The sequence below is a fragment of the Typopeltis vanoorti genome, chromosome 2 (genome assembly GCF_054136105.1).
Source record: "Typopeltis vanoorti isolate ZY-2024b chromosome 2, IOZ_Tvanoo_1.0, whole genome shotgun sequence".
Taxonomy (NCBI): domain Eukaryota; kingdom Metazoa; phylum Arthropoda; class Arachnida; order Uropygi; family Thelyphonidae; genus Typopeltis; species Typopeltis vanoorti.
In genome coordinates, this window is record NC_143550.1 from 34,468,633 (window position 1) to 34,485,507 (window position 16,875).

The 16,875-nt window shown below is 36.2% G+C and overlaps 1 protein-coding gene across 4 annotated transcripts in view; it reads right to left on the minus strand.

The window, feature by feature from the left end:
- Window positions 1–2,691: 2,691 nt before the first annotated feature.
- Window positions 2,692–16,875, minus strand: part of LOC150108916 (agrin-like) — a 610,886-nt gene continuing 596,702 nt past the window's right edge. For all 4 annotated transcript variants that reach the window (XM_090404266.1, XM_090404257.1, XM_090404260.1 and 1 more), the window contains 2 exons: window positions 12,027–12,130; window positions 2,692–3,269 (listed from right to left, as the gene is read on the minus strand). In XM_090404266.1, coding sequence (XP_090260392.1) covers window positions 3,124–3,269; window positions 12,027–12,130 — 250 coding nt within the window. In that variant the 3' untranslated portion in view covers window positions 2,692–3,123. The remainder of the gene's footprint in view (window positions 3,270–12,026; window positions 12,131–16,875) is intronic.

Here is a 16,875-nt window from a genome sequence, read left to right on the forward strand (position 1 = left end):
AAGCGCCCTCTTCAAAATCCGTAGTTTAAATTATTCTAATAATAAATATAATATGGTAAATGATAAAGTATTTACGAAACGTCAATTTAAATAAAGGCTTTTGGAGTAAAACGTAATGTAAATTATAGATGAAATGAAAGGAGATAATGTTTACGCTTAATTGTGTAAATATGGTAACTCATTCCCAGTTCGGGACGGGGTTAAGTTGCTGGGGAACTGTAACGTAATCAGTGGGCTTTAAATGGAACTAGGCTTATTGTTTATATTTGAAAGAACTACTCTCTTTTTTTTTCCCTATTTATTATATGACACTTCCTTGGAGTCTTAGGACTCATCGGTAGATTTCACTCTAACAATACGTGATTTACTGTCGGCACTACACAATATTTTTGTTCGGAACTGCGTGTGTAGTATGGCTGAAGAGAAACCTTTGAGATTATAAGCTATTTTTTTTTCTAACTAAAATAGTTAACCCAAGATTTCTTCTCATAAGAATCGATTCCAAATTTTTCCAATTAAAGGGCGCATGTCACTTCGTCCTTCCAACTTCACTTAGGAGATATTGATTGCTTAAAAAAAGTGATTTCTCATAAATTTGGAATTAATAACCATTTATTATTAAAGTCTTGGTGCGAAATCGTCTTTTGTTTTCGTTTTGGGACACGAAAAAGCTATGACCAACTAGGCGTAATGCAGTGTTTCACCCGATGTTTGTTTTCTTCCTGTTGCTAAAATCAGTCATCTCTGTAGTTCAGTCATAGTGCCTACAGGCTGGAATCAGACTAATGCCAAAGAGTAAACGTCTTCAGATGTTAGGAATATTCTTCCGTTTATTTAGATCTTAAGAGAGAATGATGTATAAAAAAAGGAACAGAAATTTTGCTTCTGTCATCTCATTTTTTCATTCTAGATTATTTTTTTCTTTTTTATGGTGAATAAAAATATCCGGATACGATTATTCTAGGAAAGGATTTAATATCCTTTCCTACAATAATCTTATCCGATCATTTTTATAGCTAAATTCACTGAGTTCGTTTACCTCGGAACTCTTTAGTCTATATACTGGCTGGTTTGTGGCAGTTTCTTTTGTGCAAGGCCACTCCATAGTGGCCTTGCAAAAAAGAAGGTTGTTTTCTCATAAGGTCTGTGGTCTATTTCTGCCCTTTTAATTTGATCCACAGCTGTGAAATACAAATTTGACATATCTTTCCTCAGATATTTTATTAAGTTTAATGGACATCTTTTAAGCTCTTTCCTCGATGAATGTTGTGCAACTACTAAAAATGCCGAATTGTCCTCGAACTCCACTCACCAAAACATGAAAAAATGGGGATAGTTTGTCTAGTCTTAAATGCACAGGCACTTTCCTCTCCATCGGGTTGTGAAATGGATGCTTTAAAAAAAAAGCAAGGTTTGTATTCCCCAGATTCTACTGTAAACTAAGTATACCGACAGGAATGTATGAAATGTTGGAACCAGTAGTGGAAGAAATGTTCGATTGATCTAAAAATCCATTTAATTTAATCTTGAAAAACGTACGGTCAATTATCAAGGCCATTCTGATTGCATTCTTTGGAAGTTGAGGGGGCACATTCTTCTCAATGACAAAAACCGATCTCAGAAAGATTTAATTTCGTTAGAAGACGGCCACACTGCCATCTGAAGAAACAAAGAAATTATAAGAAACAAAGTATAAAATTCAAATTAAACAGAGAAACTAAGTAATGCTATTAAGCAAATTTGTTACTTTATAGGGATTGTAGCATTTTAATATTTCTGCTAATACTTTTATTTCTATCCTTTAGGGTTACATTGGATGAAATCTACTTCGACTCTGGGTTCTCATATATATAATTGCACCATTTGGAAGATATCAACTATTAAGAAAACTAAATTTCGTGGAAAGAAAAAATAAATGTTGGCATTTTATTTGTTCTGATTTTGTCGAAAAGAAATGTAAAACTTAAGTTCTATATACTAATAAAATGATTGTAAATAAAGAAACTATAGCTCCTTAGTACGATATTTTGAATGCCTTACTCCAAACTCTTTACAAATGGAGGGATTTTGCAGTGTGAGCGAGTTCATTGTCAGTACAATTTCAGAAAATTTTGCTAAACCTAACGGCTTACACCTTTAAAAAGTTCCTCTAGCTGCAAAACAAGGAACTATTTTATATTATTTATTTTTAAGCTTAAGTAACTGTCTTATGTATTATCAACTGGAGTCCACGGTAGCTAAGTGCATAAGGCATTGGCTGGAAGAGCGGATAAACCCGTGTTCGATTCCGAGCAGAATTTCTGGAGAAATTAGAGGTTTTTCCGCTCAGTAGTTGAGCTGGTCGGTCTCAGGCCGTGGACGTGAGGTTTTTTCCTTGTGATTTTTCCTCACTCAAAACAAACCGACCTGGCTTACACACACTTTCACAAACAAATACACATTTTAAATAAAATATAACACTCATTAGCGTATGGGTAACACCCAGCGCCTTCTAATGCGAGCAGGGGAGTGTCTCCCCTGCTTGTACTCTCTCCTCGATATGCAAATCAGAAAAGGCAACTAAAATTGAAAAACAAAAGTCATGAATATCGATTGAATTGAAAATAATACTTTCAATATATATATGGTAGAAAGAAAACTCCATTTCTTTTAACCAAAATCGTTTAAGATTAACTTTTATTTCTCCACTTATATACAACCGTGTACAAAGAAAAAGGATTTGAATGTCCGGACACGCACTGCGCTTACGTTCAATTGGTCATTCACACAACATCGTCGGGGTTATTCGGCTGGTTTACTTTCTTTCTTTCGCTGTCATCACTGAGGCGGACGCTACGAGAAAGCTAGCACACGAGGTTTTTGTCTGAAGTATGTAACAACCACCTGACAGTTCACAAAAGGTAGTAATCGGAGTTCGGCACATTCTATGGCTCTCTCTTAAGTTATTTCCAGAATGGGTTGATTTTATTCGATGGGTGGGGAATGTTAGTCTTACACTGCTCCGGTTCGTTCTTTCTTCATTCTTCCTCGCACATCCCCCAGGCGAGTCTCCAGGTGTTGAGGCTCTCTTCTAGGTGGTCATATGTGATTAGTATGGCACGACGTCAAGGCACTATACAGTGATTAGGACCCTCCACAAAACTGCATGTCTCCCGTGCCGCGTAGCACAAGATGCAATGGCAGACCATCGATACTGACGGAATCAATACATCCCTTAAAACCATGGTAATAAGTGGGAGGAAGGCCGGCAGGAAGACTGGGAGAGCCACCTTGAAATAATGAAAGCTGTTAGTTTAGATGGAACTGCAATCATCAGCAGAAACAAAATATACCAATATTTGCACGAACTACATCTCAATTCTAGGTAAACTGAAAAAAGTCATATATTACTTTCATAATTATAATATATATATGACATTTGATATTTTAAGCATGCATTTCTATATATCCTTAAGATCCTATAAAGAAAAAAATATAGATTGGAGAACCTTCGACCAGTAGCTATCGCATTACTTAGTCTCACAAAACCTTCATATCGTGTTTATTTATTTCGGTATGCAGGTTTGTAAACTAATAGAAATATTCTGCATGTAACCCTTGATATCCTTCTTGACTCTTAATAAACTTATTAGGCAGTAGTCCAAGTATAAAAGACAATCGTACATACGTTTCAAAGTAATGCAATAGTGTGCTACCTTTTCAATTTGTAAACGATCACCTCTAATTCAAAAAATCTCTTGGCTTTATTTTTGGGTTCAACTATATTGATTTGTAAGTGAGAAAAATGGATATATTAATAGAAATCAGCGTAGTTATTACATTTTGGATCTCGGTTGCGAAAAAACTTAATAGACTACCCACGAAATAGAAAGATCAAAGTTTACCTATAATTTTTTAAAAGGGTATATCACAACAGTAATTAACGGTGTAAAGCATCCACGTGTCTCTGAAACATTGTGGTAAATTCTTCAAACAGGATTCTGTCACGGAATATTCCACTTATTCCTACCAGTGTTGGATTTAGTTGGGTATCTGAGCTGGCCACATAAAAGATGCATCGTAAAATTCCGTAAGTTCAGAAAGCAAACGACCAGAAGGTGTAGGTATGCCGGTCCACTCATAGCAATATATAAAAGCCAATGTTCTGTTAGACGAAGTACATCCATGCCGTCACACACTCAATTGATGAACACCATGTTTAGTACAGTATATAATCGTGTTGGGACTATTGCCCAATCCAGGTTCTTTCATTCGTTGAAAAACAGACTTTAGTGAGATCCATCGTAACAATGTACCCACTTATAGTCTACAGTTCAGTTTAACGACTGGAGAGCGGACATGCTAACCACTCGGCCAGCCAGGCTGGACGAGTGGTTAGCGTGTCCGCTCTCTAGGCAAGAGGCTGCGGTTCAAAGATTTGCTGTTATTATAAATCGAATCCCACCGAGGGCATGGATGTTTGTGATTGTCTGTGGAAATACTAGTGGTGGTCTGCGGTAGATGGCGTTGGTGTAGTTGCGGTCGGTTGGTGGATTGTGAGTGATGGAAGTAGAGTAGATGCCATCCCTCGATGAGTCTTTGGGACTCTTTCGAGGTGACAAATAATCATAAATAATAAATTAACCCCGTACACTCATCGCTGAACATCAGATCTTTGTCATCCCGTTTGAAGTCATTAAGATATAATCCGAGTACATCATAGTTACTTTATGTATTTTACTATAATGTCCTCTTTGTGTAGAATCTGTTTTGCATGTTCTTTGCATTATACGCGCTTCTACTAGGTTGTTCCGATGCCGTGCAATTCTTTATAAGAAAGGAATTAGTATCAAATCGAGCCGTAAATTCAATGTGTTTCGTAAATTGTAGCATTGACGATAAGGAAATGTACATTTGCAGAAGGAAACCTGAGGATAAAAATGAATTAGTGGATGTGTAAGTTTGAGTAGTTTGGACGTAACATAAATCGGCTTTCATATCTATTACGAGATACATAATTCATTCCGAAATGCTAACTTGGATACAGTTTGTAACACTACCTACTAATTAATGGTATTATGCTTTATAATTTTATTTCAGGGAGGGTGCTTTAACATAAAAAATTTGCCCAGTAGAATTACATTCCGTGTTATTACAATTCCCCTTCGTTAGAATAATCAACCAGGTTTCCGTCCATACCAGTCAGCTTGAGGAGATTCTTTATCTGAGAATATCGAACTCGACCGAGAACGATTATGCTATTAATTAGAAAGAACACGTGGTTTGCTTGGCTGAATTAGACGTCCGTGAACGGAACTTTTCTTTTCTTTTTTTTTTTTAAACAATGGTTTACGTGAGCGTCCAAAGTTTGTCAATTTCTCACTAAAGATTCCGCAAACCCTGTTATTATCTACTGCGGTCTTCGCCATGATAACCGGTTATTACCGATCATTATCAACCTGTCAGCCGGCAGTCAGGGTCGACAACCCTTTCACGATCTCACGCCATTAATCATTTCTGTCGGCCTGTAAACTAGAGTTCCATATTTGCCAATGCCTTAGATGGATAAAAGAAAAGCCGCTGGAAGATACTGCAGTATTGGAGCGAAGCTAACAGTTGGAACTTGTTGAGACCAAAGCAATATTGTGCACCCACCTAAAGCAGCACGACTTGGTGCTGCGGTTATTATAATCACAAGTCTCTAGAACCAAAAACTCATCATGGGAGTTAGCAGATGGAAGTAAACATAAAAGATTCAGTATCAGCCACATATGCCTTAGGCCGCCAACTGTCTGCATCTTCATTCCTGTCACCGCATCAGTTTTCTTAAACCTGTTACGATAATGTTCATCACAATCTGTCTTTCCACTGCTGATATTATTGCTTCAGTGTGCTCTTTAAATATATTTAGAAATCTTTTTTTTATTTTAAATGACTCTTGACTACAATTTCTGTTATGTTTTAAGCTAATATTAAGTCCTAAGCATTTCAAATTCATTACTTGGTTTATTATTTGTATATTTTACATCTGATTGCTTAACTAATCACAAATGTTATTTCTATATATATATATACTTCAACCCGTCCGTCCGTCCTCCTAATCAGGAGACTCCAACCCGTGATCACGGGGTTGGAATCTCCATCTTCATATGGGACTAACTAACTCACTATCTGATTGAAAAGACCTGGTAAAAGTTCCTTCCTGCTAATCCCCAAATTAGTCGGAATATTGTGTGTCTTTCACGAGTGTTCCTCTAGATCAGCGTTTCTCAAACTTTTCCTACGACGGAACACTTCACAAATCCTGAAATTTTAACGGAACACCTTGGTTAGAGTCGAGTATCATCGGTCTCGTATTCAATGTAAAGCTAAGCGCACACTATCGCCGAAGCAGGCTGTATCGCATCGCAAAAATGCGACAGCGCACACTACAGGCGTGCCAGGTCGCATCGCATTGACCTTGTTTGTGACCGCACGTTTCCCAGAATAGATACCTCCGTACTTCACTCGCTCTCGAAGGTGTCGACAACCGCGGGTGGAAGAGTCAAGGCCAGCGTGCGTTAGCCTTAATAGCACAATCCACATGCAGAGTGAGGAGCTCCTGATTTTCAAACATGTTTGAACTTGTTGCAGCATTTAAAACCATTCCAGGCTAATATTAATTTTGATAATTTTTCACGGTAGAGTTATTCACGTTCCGCGGAACATAGTTTGGGAAACGCTGCTCTATATGAACCTTTGGACTTGCTCCAATCAAGGCTTTACCACAAATATTCTTCGGCTTTGATTTTGTTATCCATCCGGACTGCTTCACTTGTCAGAACATGTATTACCAGCACGTTTGAGGGGGGGACCGTCGTGCGCAGTCCCCTTCTCCTACCCTCATGAATTAATTTACGGAATAATATGAACAACGATCGCTCGATAACATCCGTCCTAGACTTCTGAATGGGCGACATTTTTGCAGGGTTCCAATTATGAGCTTCAAGATTTCCTCGAATACAATTTACACTTGAAGTAGAAACGAATCATTCCATTTCTTTCTGTTACATACTCTCCGTTACATATTCTTCACCAGCCATTTGTATATTATTTGTCACTCTTTATTCTCTACTCATGTGATGTTAATGCAAGAAATAAATTTTATTAAGACCAACGTCTTATCTGGCGGCTTCTCGAGTCTTTTAACAAGGTCACTGATAGTTATTCAATTTCATTTCCAGAAAGTTATCAACCGTATTGCCCTTCCCAAGAGTATTTCTGAGTGAATCGCTAAAATACTTAAATTTGTTGGAATAAATGTCTTCCGATTAATAAACTTTCATCTTTTCTAGTCTTTGCAAAGCATGAACTTCTGTCTTTAGCCTACCTTTCTTAAATCCCATGCACTTGTGGCCTATATTACTTCGGCCAAAGTGGGTGGTCTGCTGCTGTTTGTCGTGATATGATGAGCATTTCGACTACATTAGATTCCATGAACTAAAACAATCTGGACTTGCTGAACATGCTATCTCAACTAAACGTCAGATCCTATAGGGAAAAAAGACAAAAGGTCCTACACAAAAGCTGTTTACTTTTAGAATGATTATATAAATATACAGGAAGCTGCGAAACCTTTATCATTATCTCAATCTGAATAGAAATGAAGTCATCAGGAAATTGTTTCTTAAGTATCTGTTTAATTTGAATGTTTTATTGAAACTTGGGTGAAACTCCGGTATAAAAATAAAACTCATCTAAGTTCTCTGTTGTTAATTACTTTGTGTAATAATTACGACATATTTAAATATAGCAAGAAAAATTTCCTACTGCCATCATGAAATGTGTTTCTTCCTACATTTCTCTTCTGTTCAACTTTAGTTTTACGACTAAACGAACTATTGTTATGAGGCCACTATTAAGTATTACGGCTACTCTGTGGGACAAAATTCCAAGTAATTGTTCCTGGTTGATCACTTTCAAAGTCAGAATCCAGTGGTGAGCAATCTAAAGAGTGCTCACCACTCTTTAGATTGGTAAGCACTCTTTAGAGAAGGAATTAACTTGACCCCATTCACAGGAGGACAAGTTAATTCCTTCTCTAAAATCACTTCCTACAGTTCTATTCTTAAATCCAGTACCTCATCAATTAGAATGTTTGAGGGAATTCTTTTTCTATTTTTCTTTATTTTGAATTATGAAATAACCAAAGTCAAGATCAACACCTTGTCAGACGTTTTGCATTTATATGAATATATTCGTGGACTGTAGGGTAACATAGGTAGTTATTCGAAATACTGGCTTAATGAGTCATCGAACCTTTTAATACTGTTCGTTTCTTAATTTTCAGCGAGCACAGTCTCTGCAGGCAAATATTCCGGTATTTATTTAAATACATCCCTTCTCCAGCAAAATCTTTCCTCCATCAAACTAATCACATACATCTGCATACTCCATACGTAGATTTGGAGCATCATTCATCATCAAATTGTAATCCATAAAAATGAATTCTTCGCCTACAGCACCACGGAACATTAGAATGTGACATTGAAGAACTTGTTGCAGTATTGTTCACCAATCACAGTCTCCTTTTCCAGCATTTGTAGCTCCGTGCCTCTATTACGCATAATGCCTCCCCATATCTATCCCTTTCAAGAACATTCTCACAACTGTAAACAGTACCACTTTCATGCCAGATCAAGTGTCGTCTAAAATCCGAGAAAAGACGAAAACGACTGTCATCTGTAAAGACTACATTTTGTCATGGTGTCTTGTCCAATTTTTATGAATAAAACGCCCACTGAAAACGTATTTGTCGATGAGCTGTGGATAAAGAGATGCGGATAATAGCGTATAGGTTATCTGTTGCAAAAGTCTTACCCCATTTTGTAGAGATGTTGGCGTGCCTGTACTTGAATGGACCGACTTGCAAGCTGACCTGCCGTAATGTGGCGATTACGTTTTGCTATTATAATTATAACCAAAATCTGTTCTCATGCAAGGAGAGCAAGGGCGACCTGTTAGCAAACGTCTGGAACACATTCCATTGGTTTGAAACTACCCATAGCCTGGATCCAACGCTATGTGAGATTCCAATCTCTCTGGCAATATCAATAATTCTGTGGCCTTCTTCAGGCTTTCCGCGCGAAATCATCTCGATTACGTTTTTGAGACATTACAAGCCATCCAAAGCTTGTAACTTTATTTCTTCACGAAAAGAGCTTCCTTCGAACAGAATTTTCCCTTTTTCCTGTTGAGTGCTACCACGTGACCCCCTTTGCACGCGATGCGAAAATATGAACGTGTATCCGCTTTCTACTCAAAATCGACATTTATACAGATTGTCACAAGCTACGTGTCTGAATTTGCAATTGTAATCTTCAGCAAGAGTGCTCCTCCTTAGGTTTTGGACACCCAGTTTAAGGCTGGTACAAAAAATAAATCGACTGTAATGAGATATGTAAATACAAAATGAGCTGTGACGTTCGTACAATTTACTGAATAGTTGGTTTGAAAGCCATGTTTTAAAAATGCTTCTGTACTTGCATATAACTACTGCCCATATCATATACACTTTCCTACTTTATTTCTAAGGAAACAGTACACATCACCATGCCCATATCCGTCCCAAAAAGCACTGTTGTGTATAAATTATGGAATTCGTGTATTGACTTGTTTGAAACAAGCAGTTATATTTGATAATTACTTCATTAGTGTAGAATAAGACATATGAAGATGTCTTATAAGAATAAGACATAAGACAAATGAAAAGATTTAGTAATAGAGTGAATGCTTTGTAAAATTATCCTACTAATTGGCAAACATGATATTGTATTTTTAATGGATAAGACATAAAGATGCCTTAATCGACTTTTCCAAGAATGAGGAACTGATTAAATATCTTAATATTTAATCAATAAAAGCAAAATATAATCAATTGAGCAACAAATGTAGGCAACTGCAGTCAGCCTTTCATAAACTGATATTTTGACATGGAAACATATATATATTATAATTTCTTTAAAAATAAATCAAAACCGATACGTATTTCATTTATTTCGGTATTTATAAAAAATATCTGAAATCATTTGTTGTTAAATCGATATCTTGCAGTACGGCGAGCCCCTGCAAAGTATCCATGTTTGGTCAGAATAAGAGTGACATACAAAAAATTACAATTGCTAATATTAAGTGTAAGCCACCTTGAGAGGATTTCTAATTTTAATTTTTACCAAATGAAAGAGCAAATATTCAGTGGTCCCACCAAAAATATGAGAAACGGTTGGGTGGATTCATGTGATTATTTGGATATGCTAAGAATAAGTGTCAGTTCGAGAAGGATATCTAGATTGTTAAACTGAACATTATCTAGGGTAAAGATGGGGGAGGAGAGGAACAAGGTCTTATTTTACGAGGAAACAACTTATTTGGAAGTACTAAAGGTGATCAGGTTTATCATCTCTATCAAAAGAGAGTGTGGTGGTCAGTGTTTCGAATACCAATAGTAGACGATTTTAAAGATTTGCGATATTTGACCACAGTTTGTCATACGAGTAACAGAAATGTAGCTCGATTATCCGTGAATAGCAGAGATCTGAGTAGTATCCGCATTAATAAGAAAATATAATAGGAGAATAACAACTATTGCACGTAGTGAACGACTTGAGAGAAAACTGGCGATCCAATAACAAGAGGTGGAAGGAAATCATAAGATGGCAATTTTCTGAGAAGCTTTCAGTGACAAAACTCTATTAAATGCCTTAGAAATGTCAAGCGCAGCACAAACTTCATCCACATCTTTCCATGGCATGTGTACAGAAGTGGTGGGTGATGTAGATGAGGAAGTCTGCTGTGGATATTAATTGGATAAATTTATACTGATAGTTCCCAGATATCGAAGACGTTATTAGTTGATCTTCTTCGTTACTTTAAAAAAAGTGTCTACCATCACCCACTAACGACTTACTGCTCTCTCACATCAGAAATAAGATGATTCTCTCTCTCTCTATCTTTTTAATTGGCTACATGTGGGTTTACTTCCATGCTATGGGATGGACGGACTTCAGCAGAGTATAATCCAGCGTAGAGTAGGACAGGTGTTTGTTCTGGGGTACGTTTTTGTATCCGTTTAGTATTCCAATCGTTCAAGTTTCTTCTGCTGATATTTTGGCAGATGGCTACAGGATGCACGTGAGGCAATGTTCCAGGTAAATTTGTAGGCGATTTATCTTGGTCATCTATGGAGGAGTTGGATGAGAATAAATGATGCTAGGAGGTCAGCTTTATCTTTCGATAATGTTGCAATACTGTCATCTGGAGGAGAGAATTAATCAACCCCTCCATTGGCCAGGGGAAAAATGCTGCACAGGGAATGATGCATAGGAAACGGTTTGATGGTAAGCTATCTTCAGTATAGTGAAACGTAAAAAAGAAACAACGCAATGCTAGAATATATTACTAAGTATCAGCATCTAAGATTTGATTGTCAACTGATGAAACAATGCTATTTCCAGTGCCAGAATTCTGCATCATATACTGAAACGGGAATTGAGACTTATCATGGCTTGCCCAATCAATAAATCGCAATCCAGCTAAATGAACAAAAGTGAATTAACAAAAAATTTCTTGAAGCAGTTTTTCCACATTTATAAACGCTACCTCATTCCTTATCAGAACAGTAATTCAAGCTAACACGTTAAATAACAGCTAAATTTATCCTTAAATTATTATCTAAAATAACGTTATTATATATATATATATATATTTCAAAAAGCCGCACTAAAAACGAATTGCAAAAGAACACATTAATATCACCACATCAAGCAGGTAAGTCCTTCTCTTCTGAATCCCATTTATTTTCTTCCTGTCATATTCGGATCGCATACATCAACTGGAGAGCAGAGAAATACATCCGACAGCCCGTTATGCATTTATCTCCATTCGAAAAGGTGCTCGCTCCAAGATGTTCCACACTGCTCTTGGATCAGTTATCTAATTTATTACGACTATTAATTATCCTAAGCGTATAGATATCTGACAATTTATGGCAGCTCATTATAGTTACGTACCTATCCATAAGATGCCGCTAGTGTTGAGTTCTGTAGCTCCGGGTTCCGAGGTATTGTTAACAGATGGCTTGTTATCCAGTTTCAGCACTCCCAGCCGTCTATTTCTGTAACAAGAATTTAGCCTTGGTTATAGGAATGTAAAAAAAAATATCTAATTTTCGGAGTTTTTAAATCCTTTGAATTTGCATATACTTTATTACATAACAATTTGAATAAAGAGTAGAAGCTATACAATCATATTTTTCATTATTTCAAAGCCAAATACAGAAACTATAAAAGTTTCGTATGAAATTGGGCCAGAGAGCTTACGGGAATACACTCACCGGTATTTACGAGCTGCCCTAGCTGGACCTTATAGGAGGGATGATCGCTATGCCCAAGCGTCCATATATTCCCCTCCTATTGGTCCATTTTGACAAGGTTTCACTGGCCTGACATCTGTTTCGAACTGGTTCGTTTTCGTCAGAAGCCACTGTTTAAGTAAAGGGTCTTTCTTAAAAATTAAGCGATCCCCCTGATCACTTCCTACGAGTGACCGAAAGATCGTCCAACTCAGCGACAGGCTTAAAAGCACCCATCGACACGACGCCACACGGACCACGCCGGAAAACACCCTCCCCGGAGACTCAAAATGCTCTCTCAAACCCAGTGAAATCCAACCCCCCCCCCTCAGAGGAAGTCGGACTAGGCAGAAACCTAAGAAAATAAAAACTCAGTACTAAGCATTTTTTTTTTTTTTTTTTTTCGCTAGATGGACCAAGCAAGAATGCTTTTCATCTTCCCCGCTATCTGTAGAGGACAATGCAAGGATAGGGTGCTATTGAGCTATGATCATGGCAGGAGGGTAACAGCAATAGCCGAGCTTCAGTTGGAACTTCATTGGCTACAGCATTGCCATCCATTATCCTCCCTGGGTACCCATTTTAGTCGCCTAGTACGACATGCATGGGCTACAGTGGGATTTTTAAGTAAAGCTACCTCTAAAAATTAAGACGATCCCCCGGACCACTCCATAGGAGTAGCCGAAAGACCGTCTAACTCAGCGTTGGTTCCACTCAGTGACGGGCACCCCCCCCCCCCACCACCACTGAGCAGAACCGCTCATATTCCATTCCAGGGAAAAGCATCCACCGACAAGGCCCCCCCTCACGGGCCACGCCGGAAAACACCCTACCCAGAGACTCAAACTGCTCTCTAGGTCAAACCCCCCTCACCGGGAGCAAAACTTCGGAAGAAACCCAAGAGAGCGAAACTCGTCCCATTTTAGTCGCCTCTTACGACATGCATAGACTGCAGTGTGGCTATTCTTATTCCGGCCACCACACGGGGAAGTACTAAGGAATTTGAAATATCAGAGAGGTGTATTTTTCGTAAGCGAACTGTGGGTCGGTGGGTAAAAGTATTTACTAAAATAACGAGCCAAAAGACTTCACTTGGCGATGCAAATTTACAAAAGTTAAGTGGATATTAAATCCAACATTATTTCAAATCCGAATATAGAAACAAAAACGTTTCGTATGAACTTTTTTTATTAGTATTAAACTAATAAAACTAAGATTAAACTATTTTATATTTTCTAAATTCGGCTTGGAAATAATGTTGGATTTAATATCCACTTAACTTTTGTAAATTTGGATCGCCAAGTGAAGCCTTTTGGCTCTTTATTTTAGTAAATATTTATCGTTTTTCTACTTAAACTCAATTTAACAAGAAGGAAGTTAGTGTAATATTTATGTGATTATTATTCCTATTTTTATTAAAGAAATATATAAGATAAGTAAATGATGGTAGTAGAGGGAGGGAACGAAGAGAAAAGAAAATTTTTTCTTTAAGTTTGGAGTTGGACCCAGAAGAATGATGACTCGCTGCAGGTGTCTCAACATATTATTGAAGGGTGTGTTACATTACTGGTGGAAGTCAGATGAATACCGCAGACGAGAAATATAATCACCAGAAACTGAATGTCTTTGGGAAGGAGAATGGATGCAATCGGTCATTGATGGTTGGATGGTTTGTCATCTGCATACGGTTAGTATTTGTTCAAAGGAAATAACGTCTCGTAGCAAAAGAGAACCTCCCAAGGCTTAAGGTAGTAAACGCGATACGTTTATGTCAAGAATGTCTAAAACTCTCTCTCACTCACCACAGAACGGGAATTCTTTCGTTCACTCTTTTCTTTCAAGTGTATAATTCACGTCGATTATTTATTCTTGATAAAAGACTAATTTTATAGGAAAATATTTGTTACCCTCAAAACACCCTGAAGCTCGAATGTTAACTAGTATTAAGTACGTCAAATAAGGCAAAACAAACCAAGACTCAACTAAGGAGACAAACCTTCAGAACAGTCCACCAGAAACTTTGATATTTAACTTATAGACAGTTAAAAGACATTTTTCTCTTCTCCCCAATATCTCTCTTTCTGCACTACACCAAATCGTGTACCAATTAAGGAGTTCTTTTCAATATCTTCTTTCTTCTAAATCATATTTTAAAAGAGTGCTTTACAACCAATAATAAGGATTAATATCGTAGAGTGACATTCTGAATGTTTCTAAATGTATTTAAGTGATAGTTGCGCTTCATCAGGTGCGAGACTACCACATCCTGCTTACATACGATCTGAAATAACTCAGAATTTCAATGTTCGGTCTTTGGAGTGGATTTTCCGGTTATTTAACTCTTAGCTCACACACAATACTGATAAAAGGAATATCAGTGATATTACTGAGAAATATACTCCAAAGAGACTTTTCAATCAATCGAATTGTTTGTAACAACAGAGTATCAAAAATGAGAATTCTGCTTCAAGTCTTTATGGATGCGTTCAAGCAATACGAACAGAAAAGTTAAAGATCCCCCCACCCCTCGACACACGTGCGGATGCAATCAGAAGACAATTTGAATATGAAAATCAGAGTATTAAAATGAAAAAAAAAGTTTAATGAATGCTTTTTTTTTTTAATCTTAATCCTCAATTCTTCATAATTTTCAGCTTTGAAAATACATACAGACATACGTAAAGCCTTATCTTTAGCATGGCGTTTATTATTTTTAAGTTTGTTCATTAAAGTGAAGACATATATAAGAATGTGAAAAAGGTGCTTCTATAAGTGTATAGACGAAGATACACGAAAGCAAATGCAAGACCAAACTAAACAAACAGAACACTCTTTGTACACGTCATTCACCAGTAAAATGATTTTCAGAGAAAACAATTCCCATTCAAGTCAAACAATACCTGAACAGAGCCGAAAGACAGACAGAGTAATGTGAATAAATCAATAGATGCTAATGGTATTTTGTCAAGTGCTAAAGAATATACATTGCAATTCACAATTGAAATATCAGAGATAAATCGGTGCCTGTGGACAGGAAAAAAGGTTTGTGACTATTTTAATACTGCATGTATTATAAAATATATATTTAGTAAGTTATTCAGTAAAATTTGAATCAGAATTATTTTTATCTTAATAATATCAAAGATTTCTATAAATTACATGGCATCATTTATTTTAGAAGTTTATTTCAAAATTTATTAGTAAAATAAATATAAAAAACTAATACACCTTATTAATAATATGATATATTTGATTGATATTTTAGTGTACAAATAAAATAATGCATGCGCGTAACGAAAGCAAGCACATTATTAATGTAAAATTAGAAACCTAATCCGGAAGTACCGAATTAAAGTATCTCTATGAATATAGTAAACACCAGTTTAGGTTGAGTGATATTTTCTGCAATCAGTAATCATCTGACACAAATGTACAATGGCTATATGAACAAAGAATTAACCAGTATCTAGATAAAATAAAACAAAATGAAGAAATAGAAATAGAATGGCTTAATATAAAAACGATACTAAATGCAGTAGCAAATGAAAGCTTAGGAAAGACACAAAATTCAATAAAAGAAAAAAACTGAAGATCTGGGATGATACAATCAAAGAAATAATCAAAAAGAAAAAAGAAGCCTATCACAAATGGTTAAGCAGTAAAAGATTAGAAGATGAAATAAATATAAAAGAATAAGAGCCATAGCTAAAAGAGAAGTCAGAAAAAGACAGAGAATCATGGAATAAATTTGTTTCTAATTTAGAACATGATTTATATAAAATAAGACCCAATGTATATAAGATTTTGAAACACCTAAATGCAGATACCAAAGAAAACATAAAATTAAACACTGAATTGAAATCAGAAGAATTTCTAAATTACTACACAGAACTGTGGACAGACAAATATTTTAAAAAAGACAACTGGCAAACAATTAACGAAAATGAAAAGGAAATAACTGAAGAAGAATTAGAAATCAGCCTGAAAGAAACAAGAAACGGAAAATCACCTGGAGAAGATAAGCTAGGTTCAGAACTATATAAATACGCAGAAACAAGATTCAAAGGAAGACTCTTATTATTTTTAAATAAAATTTACTCAACTGGTATCCCCCCAATAGAATGGAAAAAAGCAATTGTGATTCCTATCTTTAAGAAAGGTAATAGAGATGACCCTAAAAACTATAGAGGTATCAGTATACTAAATTCATGTTACAAAATATACAGCAGAATCTTAAATAACAAACTAATGAAATATTCTGAAAACTTTGTTCTGGAGGTACAGAATGGATTTGGAAAGGGACGATCATGTATAGACCCAGCCTTCTGCCTAAAATTAATAATAGAGAAAAGAAGAGAATATAATTTAGAAACACATATTGCATTTATTGACTTTGAAAAAGCATTTGACAAAGTTAAAAGAAACATATTATTTAACATATTAAAAGAAAGACAAATACCAAATAATATCCTAAAAGCTGTCACAAGTATATATGAAAATAATCAAAT